General features: G+C 44.0%; 1 protein-coding gene across 6 annotated transcripts in view; it reads right to left on the bottom strand.

Annotated features, from left to right (window-relative positions):
* Nucleotides 1-13,459, bottom strand: part of MYO18B (myosin XVIIIB) — a 280,263-nt gene that overhangs the window by 115,577 nt on the left and 151,227 nt on the right. For all 6 annotated transcript variants that reach the window (XM_063086857.1, XM_063086860.1, XM_063086861.1 and 3 more), the window contains exons 29-32: nucleotides 11,528-11,682; nucleotides 7,742-7,865; nucleotides 6,687-6,887; nucleotides 2,441-2,551 (exon numbers count right to left, since the gene is read on the bottom strand). In XM_063086857.1, the coding sequence (XP_062942927.1) occupies nucleotides 2,441-2,551; nucleotides 6,687-6,887; nucleotides 7,742-7,865; nucleotides 11,528-11,682 (591 nt within the window). The remainder of the gene's footprint in view (nucleotides 1-2,440; nucleotides 2,552-6,686; nucleotides 6,888-7,741; nucleotides 7,866-11,527; nucleotides 11,683-13,459) is intronic.

Raw genomic sequence — 13,459 nt, 5'->3', positions numbered from 1 at the left:
GTGAGTGAGCTCCATCTGAACAGATCCTACAAGGCTGGGACCCTCTGGAGAAGGGGTGATGTGGAGCTTGTGGCTTTGTTCCACAAAGGCTGACCTAGCAATTGGAAGGGGGTGTCTCTGTCGGAGAACTCATGAGCATAAAAACTTGAGAGCTGGACAATTATGGGGAGTCCCCTGCCATTGACTGTGAAGCTGCCTCCCCCAGCTCCCCACCAGAACAGAAGTCTCTCTCCCACAGACCACCAGCTAAATATTTACAATTCTTGGCTCTTCATGACATTATACCCAACATATTGAAATGCATTTACGCCCCTTATAAATATGAATATATATAATGCAGTTTTTTTAAAAAAAAGCTTCATTTAAGATTATTTGATGTTACTTACTGCATGTGTCCCCCAAATTCATGTTAAAACCCTAACCTCCAATGCATTTGGAGGTTGGACCTTTGGGAGGTAATTAGGTTTAGATGAGGTCATGAGGGTGGAGCCTCTATGATGGAATTAGTGCCCCCAGAAGAAGAGCCACCAGACAGCTTGCTTTCTCTCTTTCTCTGTCACGTGAAGATACAATGAGAAGGTGGCTGTCTAAAAGCCAGAAAAAAGACAGCCCTCACCAGACACCAAATCTGCTGACACTTTGACTTTGGACTTCCCAGGCTCTGGAACTGTGAGAAATAAATGTTTGTTGTTTAAGCCCCCCAGTCTATGGTATTCTGCTATAGCAGCCCACACTAAGACATTTGACTATGAGCAACTCATTTTATATACAATTGACTCTGATTTCTCAGCAATTACCCAGCAAAGGCAGGCATTCCTTAGTAGAATGAATACCCCACTGTAGCTGTGCTTTGCATATCCCTACAGCCTCTCTCAAGCATATTACTTTATCCCCTTGATCCACCATCTCCATCTCATGCCATCAGTGACCCTATTTCACAGATGGGCTAACTAAGTCCCAGAGAGAATCTGACATGCATACCCTCAAATCAGTTGTTGCTGAGAGGTGTTAGTGTCCTGTCTTCTGGCCCCAGTTCTCTCTGCCACCTAAGAAAGCCACAGCATTCCCACCCAGGTCACTAACAATTGATTTCCTGCCACGGTAACAGATAGACTTAACAGAGCAGTCACTAGAATATGAAGTTAATGTTAGTGTCTCTCATAGGGAGAAAAACACCTTTCCCTGACGTCACTTTCTCCCTTTATAAATCTGTCCACAGAAAAGCCTCAGAAGGGTCTGGGTCACATTTCCAACTTATCGTAATCCTGGCTCAGAGCATAAACCATACTTTGAGGCACTCTTGGAATAGACCAGAAGTTTGCACAACCTTCACCTGAAGGAATGTGAGCAAGAACTGGGGGCTTCCATCTCCTAGCCCATGGAAGGCAAAAAATACACTAACTAATGGTCACTTCTGTAGAAAACAAGTCCATTTTAAAACTTTCTTTTAAGAGTAAGGAGTGAGAAATACAAGGCAGTCCATATATAGAATGAAGACTGAAAAAGCAAGAACTCATTTCAAAAAATACACAAAATAAATAAAAACTATATATCAAGCAAGGTAAGATTTTCTAGAGTGTGTTCTGTGGAATACTTCTACATGGTGTTCACAGGTATGATGGGTAAGGGAAGAGGGAGAAAACATCATGCTACAATAGGCGTGGGGGCTTGCTAAATGAGGCTTAACTCAAAGCTTTCTAGCAATTCCACATTAAGGATTCATCTTACATTCACATCAACCAATAAATGTATCAGGATGTTTATCTCAGCATTGGTTATAAGAGCAGAAAACTGGAAACAACCTAAATGCCCAATGATGGGATGTGTTGAATAGATTAGAGTGCATGCTTAAGATGGCATACTCTTAAGCCATTAAACATATGTTAGATCGGATTTACAGGCACGAAAAGAGGCCATGAAAAATTGCTGAGTGAAAATAGAAGACTTCAAAGCAGAACGACCTCAGTTAGTGAAAATGATCTCTTTGCAAATGTGTATGTGTATATACATCATGAGAGAGATTCAAGAGTACTGAAAAACAGTAATCATGATGGTTTCTAGGTAATAAGATTTCAAAGGTTTACTGCTTTCTCGTACACTGAAATATCTGCAAAAAGCTTGGACAAAATGTAAAAAATAAATTTGAGTTACAAGATAAATAGCCAGAAGGGACCCGTCCCATTACGGAAACTTAGAAGTCCTTACTCAAGGCATCGGTAACATGTCCTTATGGGCTCTTGGTAGAAATCTAGGGGTGATTATGCTGGACAGTTCTGGAGGCTCCTGGAACTTCCAGGATCATTTTTAAGATAGGTACTTCTGCTTCTGTACCTTTCAAGGCACCTGGAGAGCTAAGGTCTCAGGTGGCTGCAGAAAGAGCCTGTCCCCAGACGGGGCCTGCCAAGACCTAAGGTCATGGCTGTGCTCACTGCTCACATACCCGCTTCTGGCAGGACTGACGGACATCCTCCAGCTCCTCTTCCTGGTCCTCCCGATCCTTCTGGTGCATCTGTTTCATCCGCTCAATCTCCAATTCAAACCGCTGGCGGAGCTGGGGGACAGCAAGGACAGCACATGAGAGTGACCCACTCCAACTCTCCTGGCCCTCCGTGTCATTCTCAGCATTCTAGTTGCATTTTTCACTTTTGGAATGCATGGATGAGAGTCAAGTTCTCTCCCTAGGCACCCTGGAAGGTCAGAAATGGTAGATAAACAGCCCAAGTGCTGTCTCTATCCCTTCCTGTGGTTATAACAAACACCACTAATCAATCACACTCTCCCATTGAGTTCAGATGTAGCCTCAGAATCCTTCTCAACACTCTTAAAATGAAACAAATTTTTCATCCTTGGAGCAGGCATCAGCAATGGATTTTTGGATGGGTGGATGGGTGGATAAATGGTAAGACAAAAATTTATTAATATAAGCCTGGAAAGGAAGATAACTTTCCCAAGATGCTACCTTGGACAATTCACTTTGACTCTGGGTCTGTTTCCTTTCTATGTGGAAAACAACCACCTCTGAGTGCTACTATGTGAATTAAATGAGATGATACATGCAAAGCATCTAACACAGTTTGTGACACATAAATGCTACTTTCTCTTTCTCCCTTATTTTAAAAACAGAGAGAAGGGACTCTCTCTTTTCTTTCTGGCATCCTGACAAAACAAAAGAGCTGTGTTCCCATGAAGGATCTGGGTCTTTTAAACACAAGCCTCCAAAATGTGTGCACAGCAGGCAAAGAGCTGTGCGTGATATTTGAACTGTGTGATGTTGTATAGAAGGTTCTAGAACTGGAGGAAGAAGTCATGGGTTCCAGTTCTTGTTCAAGACTTCACTTTCATAATCTGCCTAATTGAGAGACTGGCCCAAGCCCTTGCTTCTCAAATTTTGTAGCACATCAGAATTACTTCCTGCATTTTTAAAACATATATATTCCAGGGCTTTGCCCTAGACCTATTGAATTAGAATCTCTAGGGTAGGGTCTAAGAATCCATACTTTTATTTATTTTATTTTATTATTTTTTAGAATCCATACTTTTAAACTTTCATTTATCTATACTCTTCAATGCCATTAGCCCATGAGTCCATGAGTATTTGGAACTCCTTTCTGACTGTTTACTGTGCTACCCCACCATCTCTCACCAAACCTCCAGAAGTTCACAACTGCTGTCTCTAACATGGAAATTAAGCTGAGAAAAAACAATCTTGGTCTCTTAAAATGTTGATAAAATTCCCTGCTATGTAGGACTGTGCTAAAGAGTAAAAAGAATCGTGTACATCCAAGCCTCTGTTGTAGCTCATGGCAGAAAGTAAGTTCACTTTAAATGTCAACTTCTTTCCTTTCCTCCTTTAAAATGACAGAGGTTATGGGGAGATAATCCGAGACAAAGTGCCTAAGCAAGTAAATACAGTATTTCTTTTTCATTTTTTCCTAGTCTCTTGGACACTCTTGACATGTGCAATACCATTTATGTCAAACTTATATGAGTTAACATAAAATTCCCTGGAAAAAGTGCTATATTAGAATCAATAAATATCCACTGGATGACTACAAGGGTGTCATGCAGCTGAGCTTATGGGGTGAAGCTACAGATGGATTAAAGTGTTGAGTCAGCCTCACCTCCTGGGTGAGTTGAGAGTGGAAAATCAGGAAGGTGCATTAACTATCAGGTCCATGGGTCAGGGTAGCATATTTCTGCTTCTAAGCACCGTATGGTCCCCTAATGGTATCTTAAAGAGTTAATTCAATTTTTGAAAGTGCTTGCTTTATTCTTGGCTCTATGAGGATCCTGCTCTTTTATAGAACCATTAAAAACCTAAACAGATATTCCAGTTTCTTCATGAACTTTGTGAGCTGGGGTTGGGGGAAAGCTAGGGGATTAACAAGGCTTCATATTTCACTGTACAGACGAGGAGACTGAAGTCTAAAGAAAAAGGGGTTTGCCTAAGGTCATACCGACAATGAGCTGCCTCATAGTCCCCATATTGCAGCTCCTTAAAAGTCATATGACTTTCCTGCCTCCAGGCCTTTGCACAGGCTATTCCCTGTGCCTGGAACTCTTTCATTCAGCAGCTTTGAGTCATCCTTTAGCTTTCAACTTCAGTAAGTATCTCTTTCTCCAGAAAGTCTCCCCTGACCTCTCTCCTTCAACTCTGCTCCCAAAACCAGATCTGCAAGTTAAGCGTTGCCATTACACTCCACATGACTATAAACTTCAGGAAGGCAGATACCATGGCTGTTATGTTTAGCTTGCACAGGGCACCTGACACAGAGGAGGTGCTTAATAAGTACAGGTTGACCGAGTGAGTAAAAGAGCTCTGTTTTCTTTACTGTTCCTTAATGAGCATCTAAGACTCTCCAGATCCTGTTCCTCCACACCCACTGCACCCATGTCTTGATACTCAGGAGCCTCCATCCTGACAGAGTGGGGCTAACTGAGAAGCAAGGGCCGGCACCCCAACTTTCTCACCCCTCCTTCAACAGAGCTGCTCATAGTTCATCTGCTTTACATATTCATGCAGCCTGGTCAGATTTCCTTGCATAAGGGGGTCCCGGCCTTTAAAAACTACTTAAGAATAACTGCCTTTATGAAATCCCACATGAGAAATTTCTTTAGAGCTAAGCTTCAGGAATAGCCTTGCTTCCCTTGAAAAACTGCTTTGCTTTTTTTATCTGGGGGATAAGAAAAAGCATGTAACTCACATTTTCTTTTTCTCTCTGGCCATCAGGAATTTTTGAACTAAAACTGTAAGTGTGTAAGATCATATGTCTCGTGTATCTGCGTATTAATTCACCGCCCCCACCCCCTCCTTAGGGTCTATTTTCATTTGTATTTTTCTGGTTCAGATTGTTTTATTTATAATTTTTCTGTGTTGTCATGTTTATATCTTATAAGCTGTTTCAAATTCTTTATGGTAGGCACATAAATAGAAAAGCAGATAAATAAAATATTCAACTGCTACTTCATTGAGGCTGCTGGTACTAGAATATTGGATATTCCTCCCTTATTCTCCTTAGTTATTTTATACTTCCCAAGTCTAGCACTCCTATCTTCCTCGAGACTGTGCACAGTGCCAGGCACACAGTGAGTATTTAAGGCACTGTGGGTCAGATGACGCAGGTTCCAAATCCCATCCCTGCCACTTTCTCCATGTCTCTGAGCCTCAACTTCCACATCTGTGAAGTGGGGATAATACTAATGTCTCCTCTCATTAGGTTCTTGTAGACATCCATGAGAGGATGTGCTATGGATTGTCCCCAAAGTCCATATATTAGAAGCTTAATTCCCATGTAATTGTTGAGGGTGGGAAATCCTATTATGGTAATTGAAAGGTGGAGCCTTGAAGAGGTGATTAGATCGCACGACCATGCCATAGTGAATGGATTAGTAATGGTGGTTGGGGTGTGGTTCTGAGGGCTTTAAGAAGAGAGCACGTAAGAGTCTCTCTCTCTCTGCTCGACCATATTCTGCCATATGAGACCCCTGCATTGCTGTAAAGCTGTCACTGAGAAGACCCTCACCAGATGTGTTCTCTGGACTTTGGACTTCTCTGACTCTGAAACTGTAAGCAATAAATTTTGTTTTCTTTATAAATCACCCAGTTCCATGGACTTTGTTATAAGCAACAGAAACTGACTAATACAGGATGTGTGGGGAGAACGTAAAGCTGCATCCTATACACAGACAGCACTCAATAAATATTAGGTATTTGACCAATAGTTATTTATCGAGCACCAACTATATACCTGATCTCATTATAGTTTCCAGGAATGGACTGCTAAGCAAGATTGACAAAAAAAAAAAAAAATTGACTTCCTGAAACTAATATCCTAACTGGGGAGAGAGGTATTGAGCAAATTTTTAAAAATACTATCTAATATGATGGCAGGTTCTATGAAGTAAAGCAAACCAGCTAAGGAGATGGAAAGAAAATGTGGCATGAAGGTGAGGCTATTTGCAAGGTGATCAGGAGGTGACATTGAACCTTGCAGGAGACCAGGAGACATGGCTAAGTCATGAAGGATCTGAATGTCAGACTTAAGCTAAGAGATTCTCTGGGGTAATAGGGAGCCACGGAAAGATGGGGAGCAGCCAAGCGAGGCACCTATGTAGTATTTTAATAACATCACTCTGCATTGGAGCCAGCATGGGACAGGGCATCACCCAGGACAGGACTTTCCTACCTGCTCCAGCTGCTTGATGGTGTTTTCCTGCTGGTTGTGGATTTTCTGTTGCTCAATGGCACTGGATTCCAGCTTCCAGAGTCTCTCCTTCAAGCCAGCAACACCGTTTTCCCCCAGAAAGGGTGACCCCAGCAGCTCCTGCTTATGGTTCTGCAACATCTCCACTTCTTGCTTCAGCTGCAAGGTTTCCTGCTCCTTTTGCTACAGAGACAAAGGGGGCAGGAATCTGGTCATATGAGCATGCCCCACTCCTCCCCAGGGATACCATCAAAACCTGCTGGAGTGGGCTTTCCACTTTTCAATGCACTCCATCTCCACCTTGACCTCAATGCCCCCTCACAGCATCCCCTGTGGGATACCAGCAAGGGCTGCTCTTTGGGACAGCTCAGACAGGTGAGAAGGGGTAGGGGTGTGGATGGGACTGGGGGAGAACAATGCCACAGACCTCAGAGCACATAAAGGAAGTATCTGCCCCATTTGTAAGGGAAGTATAGGCACACAGCCAAAGCTTCACTGTGTGCTGGTGAGGCTGAGACTGAGATGTTGGAGCAGTGAGGCCATGTCCAGAAATGGCTCTTCCAAATTAGAAAATCAGCTCCAGGATCAAATAACTTTGGGCAAGATCATGAAGGGGCTGAACGCCAGGTTAAAGGGTTTAGAGGTTCTCCTGGGAATAAGAGGGAGCCACATAAGAATGAGGAGCAGCTGAGTGAGATACCCATGTCATATTTTAATAAAATCCCTCTGCATTGGAGCCTACACAGGATGAGGCATTGCTCCTGGGCAAGGCTACAGCTAACTCATTCTCTGCTGGGCCTCTTGCAGCTCCCGATAGACACCTTGGAACCCATGCAGGTGACTGGAAGAAGATCATGACATCAAGCTAGGGAGGTCTGATGATCAATCTACCAACCACTGTTTAATTAAGACACGCAGGCCAACCAGGACATCCACACAGGGTTCTTTCCCCTGTCACCATTTGCAGCAGGTGCACAGGTAGTTTCCTGAAATACAGCATCCAAGAGCTAAGACTGCTCTGTGACCCCACCCCTTACCTTCAGCTGCTGCTGAAGCTGGCCTAGCTCCCACCGCACGCTGGTATTCTCCTGGGTCATTTTCTCACGGAGGCCCTTCTCAAACACAGACTCACCCAGAGCCTGGCCCAGCTGCATGTCAAACCTGTCCAAAGCAGAACACATGTCATGGCATAGTGGTGGGGGAAACTGAGGCAGAGGTAAGGAGGGGCTGGAGAAAGCGAGTTAGTGTGCCAAGAACTACGAGAGTGAGAGAGAGAGAAATGATAAAGGAGTTGGTCAATGCTTTTATGCAAGGTTGTGCGTGTAGAGTAGGAATCCGGAATACCACAGCAATTTCTAAGGTTTACATAGTTTCCACAAACATACGTAATATTTATTAAAAATATGATGCAAAATGCATAGACAAAAAAAAATAGAATAAAACTATATACAAACATATGCAGAATAAAAATTAGAAAATACACCTATATATTCAAAAAGCTAGTGTATCTGGTTTGCCAACATATGTCAAACTGTATTAACTCTACTAGGCCCAGGTTTGGCATCCAATATTCACTGACCCAGGAACAAACGAATGAGTATATATATATATATATACACACACACAAACAAATGTTATTCTGTATTTCATATTTTACATCATATTATCCAGTTTAAGCACTCATAAGCCATATTAAAGCATGCTAATTATTGATAAAATGCTGGACATTGATACATTTAGTCTTGTCCTCATTTGCTTCCTAAGCAGAAAACACAAAGCCTAGACAGTCCTACTGGGAGTCATCTGGAGAATTAAGAAATGCCTCGTTAGGGGCCCTTCTGCCCCTCGGTGATGGTGACCACTGGGTGAGAAGCACTTCCTGGACTTCACATCGCTCCATTCAGTTGTCCCAGCTGCAATCCTATCCCAGATGAGGAAACCGATAGAGAAGGCTTTGCCAAACCTCGGTAAGGTTTGACTCTGAGTCACTTGCCCAAACAGGAAGTCCCTCTGCTCCAGGGAACTTAGTAAACCTGGTGTGGCAGAACTGGGCATGGGGTTTGCACCTTGGTGACAAGAATGTTTCCCTTGTTACAAGATTATCCAATGTCCCCTAATACTAAATGGCCATTCAAAGTCTCAGACTCCTAGGAACACCTATCATGGGTCACATAAGGGAGCCCTCCCTTGGAACAGCCCAGGAGCTCTCTGATTGGCTGTTGGTGACATCAGTCAAGGGGTGCTATCTGCTGCCTCTGAATGGAAACACTGTGATGAGAGTGACAGTCCAGTAGTCCCAATGTGCCAAGCTTGGGTCGGGATCCCGGTAATCCTTACAGCAAGTCAACAAAAGCATGTTATTGTATGCATTTACAGGGGAGGAAACTGAAGTTCAGAGAGATGGAGTGATTCAGCCCCAAATTCCAAAGTGGTGGAAGTGGGTGTGAGCCCCGCTTCCCTAATGTCTTAGCCAGTCCCTTATCTACCTGTCCATCCCTGGGACAGATGAGGTAAGACAGTGGGAGCCAGACAGTGAATGACGTTCCAGAGGAGTCCTTGACTTAACAGGCTACCTGGTGCCCAAGAACGGCTCCTACAGACACAGACTTCTAGAACACACTGACTGACCACCCACCTGTGGCCAGACAGATTTGCACATGCCCCTCACTCAGCTTCCCGTGAGTGTGAGAGTCAGTGAGCCTCATACAGGGCTAACCCCAAGAGTTCCATCAGCCCTGGAACCAAGCTTTGTGACCCATGGGGTAACCATGGCAACAAGAAGCCAACCCCAAATGGAACCATTCTGGGCCACTATGAGAAGCCAGGGTGGGGACAGGGAGCTCTATGCTCATGGAGACATCACTCCATCCTGAGCCCAGCAACCTAAGAAGGCAGCTGCACCTGTAATTTATTAAATATGGAGAGACACAAGGAAGGGTTGCTGACATCTAGATCACTTCCTCGTCATAGTTATTCTGTCCAAATTTCCACCCTTAGACCGAGGCTTCTGCTGCCCCCATAGGCTCTCTACTAAGATGCTAATACAACTGGAAAGGGAATGCTTGCTACCTAAACTTAGCATCAAAACACAAATTAGCTTCTTCCAAGAGATGGTAGCAGAACAGAGGACATCACAAGACAGGTAAATTCTGAAAGGAGGAAATGTAAGTAAAATGAGAACTTTCCCAGGGGGACATTATGGGGAGGTTCATAAGTCCCTGGAATGAGGGATTCTGCTTAGGGCATGAGGGAAAGACCGGAGAGATGGACTTTTTCTGGCTGCACAAATTCCAAAGTCTGGCTCCTTACTCAGCAGGGAGCCAAAACTCTCTCTAAAGCATCTCAGAACAGGAGTGGAACCCACAGTCGAGGACCAAGATGGTCACAGCTGGGAGAAACCTGGGGGAGGATGGAGTCCACACCTCTCATTTTATGGATGGGGTCTGTCAGAACCATTCTTTGGCATCAGGTGACCTGTTAAGTCCAAGGACTCCTCTGAAACATCAGTCACCCTCTGGCCCAGAGAGGTGATATCATTTGACAAGGCCACACAGTGAGTGGCCAAGATGGGGCTGAGCTGCTTTCCCCACTGTAAGGGTAAAAGGTTTAGTTCGAGCACCCACAGGAAGGTGGAGAAGGGAACAGAGTAAAATATCAATAAGAAGAGAGTAAACTTTCATTTTGGGGAGCATGCTAACAACCCTCAAAAGATCTTTTATTCTTTTTTTTTTTTTTTTTTTTTTTTTCAGATAAAGCCAGCTCAGGAAAATTCAAGGATATATGAGAGAAACAATATTTAATGAAGATCAAATTCAAAATCTATGCCAACCCCATGTTAATATAATTCTCTTGCTACCTCTTGGAAAACCATGTCTTGGCTCATGTAAGAACGTTTTTCCAAATTTTAACCTGGGTTCCACCTACTTCCTTCTATTAGGTCTCCATTAGGGCTTGCCTAGCTCAAAAGAGGGCCCCTGTACACTTTTATCCTCGCCAAGTGAGCTGAACAACTTTAGACACAGCCAAGCTGTCCATGGATAAACGCATCACAGGCTCTTAGGCTCTGCGTAAGGAAGCCCATGGGTGTGGACCTGGGTAGCAGTCCAGGCTCCACCACTGCCTAGCTGCAACAGCATCCAGACGAGGAAGCCAGTATAGGAACCAGAATGCACATTCCAGGTTGGTTTCTTGTTCACACATAAGGTCCAATCCCTGCCGGTATTGCTCACGTGATCTGAGAACGCAACCCCTAAATGAGAACAGACTCCAATTTTTTTGGCGGCGTCCTCATTTTGTCCATTTGGATGTACAGTACCAAACATATCACTCACCACAAGGAGGCATTTTCTCCCCCAACCTACGGATAAGGAATGGAAGGTTGAGGGTTCAATGACTTGCCCAAGGTCACACAACTAGAAAGAGGCACTGCTGGGACTTGAACCAGGATGGTTTAATATCAGCACTGGGCTCCTAACCCCCATGCTAGGTTGTCCTGACTGTACATCGCAAACCCTTCACTTGACAGATGGGGGTGTTGAGACCGGAGATGCTTGGCCAAGGTTGCATGGCCAATTGCTCCCAATGATGAGACTGAGTAAGAGAAAAGAGTCATGTCTTGCTGGAGTCTTGGGAGAGCCATACAGGAATAAGGTGGGGGGGGAGGGGGAGGAAAATTAGGGCAGAACAAGGAGATTGAGCCCCATGGATGAGGAAACCTGGTAGAAGCGAGGGGGCTTTGGAGGAGAACCTGGAGACCCTAGGAGACACCAGCCCCAGTGCAGCCCATTGTGGTGCCTCAGGTGATGGTGTGGGATGCAACTCACTTCTTCTGCTTCTTCTCCAGCTCATGGTTTCGGCTTTGCTGGTTCTCCAGGAGCACACGAGTGTCCTCCAAGTCACAGGTCAGATGGTGACACTTTCTCTTCAGTTGGTGAGACATCTGCTTGGCCCCCTCATAAGCACTTTGCAGTTCCCCAAGCTGTGAGAGTAACAGAACGAATTACTTTGCTCTTTTGGTGCTTTACTTTGTATCTCAAGGAGCTGCCATTTCCAAGATGGGAACACTGGAGCTGGAGAGACCCTGTCTTGATCACTTCCTACCTGTGTCACCTCCAGGAAGCTACTTCTCTGAGCCTCAGTTTGCTCAGAGGTAAAAATGGGGTAATCCCATCAATTTCTTAGGATTATTTTTATTTTTCCTCAATAACCCTCCTGCCAACACACTCATAGATTCCCTACCTGCCCTGCCTCAACTTGACAGCCCCTTGGGCACCAGGTAATTCATATCCCCATCAGCTGGCATAAAAGAGGGAAATATGTGAAGATTAATCATGGAGCAGCCAAAATGACACACTTAGAAAATCTGATCTGGAAACCCAAGAAACAGGCCTTAAAGGTTAAAGTCGTAAATGGCACGATGGATGGGCTGAATTACACGGGCATGCACATGGCCTTAAACAAACAGAAAAGCAAAGCTCCTTGCATCTTCCTCCAGGAGACACCCTCCCAAACGTCCTAGTTTGGATCAGTGAAAGAACGCAGCTCAGCACACTCTTTGAAGAAATGGCCTCATTAAAGAATTGCTTTAAATAAGCAAAACTCTGAGTTAATGAAGCCTGTAATTCTAAATTCAGTATTTGAAGGCAAATGGGATGTTTTCTTATATTCTGCTGCTCAGAAAAGGTTGCAGTTTTATTACTTTTTAATGTAGCATGAATAGCCCCCTTCCTTAGGGAAACTGACTTGAATTTATAATTTGTTATTAAAGAACTGGGCTGTTTCTATGCAGTTGTCCTTCTGTGTTTATCTATGGTTCAGGATGTCTCTGAGGATCACAATATAACATCCACCACGAAGTGCCCATGAAAACCATCACTACCGTCATGGAGGATACTGACTCTCACGTCCATTGTTTATAAAATCCCATGTGATCTCACTCTCACTCACCTGTGCAAGGTGATCACATGATACTTTTCTATCGCCTTGAGGATATAATAGACAGGCAAATATGATCTTCATCTTATGGCTTTTAACATGGAATGGGAGAGACCAAGAAGCAAGCAGATGGTTACGATGCAGCATGATGAGGTTGATATTTGGGGAAACAATTCAGGGATTCCCAGCCCAATTTACATCAGCGAAGAATTTCTGTAGAAATTGACATTTAAGCTGAGATTGTAAGAATAGTTGGAGATATTCTTAAGGCAGGGGAGAGAAAGAGTGTTCTGAAAGGGGAAGAAGAAACAGCATATGCAAAGGCCCAGAGGTGGGAAAGAATCAGACATTTTTGTAAAGAGAGACCTGAGTGTGGTTGAAGTCAGTGGTGTACTGGAGATGGCTGGTATCAACTTAGGAGAGCCAGTCCTGCACATCTCTTCCAAATTCCATATTCAGTGACATCACAATGGTAATCTAAAATTGGTCATGGAAATTGGCAAATGCTACAAATCAAGACTTTTTTCCATCCCCCAGAGAGCCATTTACAAGCACACCATTGGTTAGAATGCAGACTAGTTAGAATGTAGACTAGAGATAGCTGCAGAAAATAAAAGACAGGAAAAGAGGCCAAACTATCATTACATCCATCTAGAAAGACTAGTAACATTACATTGTATATAGATAAGGTTACATTATATTTGTAATGTCTAGCTTCACTTTCAGGAAAAAAAGGGATAACAGAAATACAGAGGACACGAAGCCAGAATAATAATGGTAGAGGCTGCTGCTGCTGACCGGTCGTGGGGGGTGACCGCCAC

The sequence above is a fragment of the Cynocephalus volans genome, chromosome 2 (assembly GCF_027409185.1).
Source record: "Cynocephalus volans isolate mCynVol1 chromosome 2, mCynVol1.pri, whole genome shotgun sequence".
NCBI lineage: Eukaryota > Metazoa > Chordata > Mammalia > Dermoptera > Cynocephalidae > Cynocephalus > Cynocephalus volans.
This window is presented reverse-complemented; position numbering and strand designations above follow the sequence as displayed.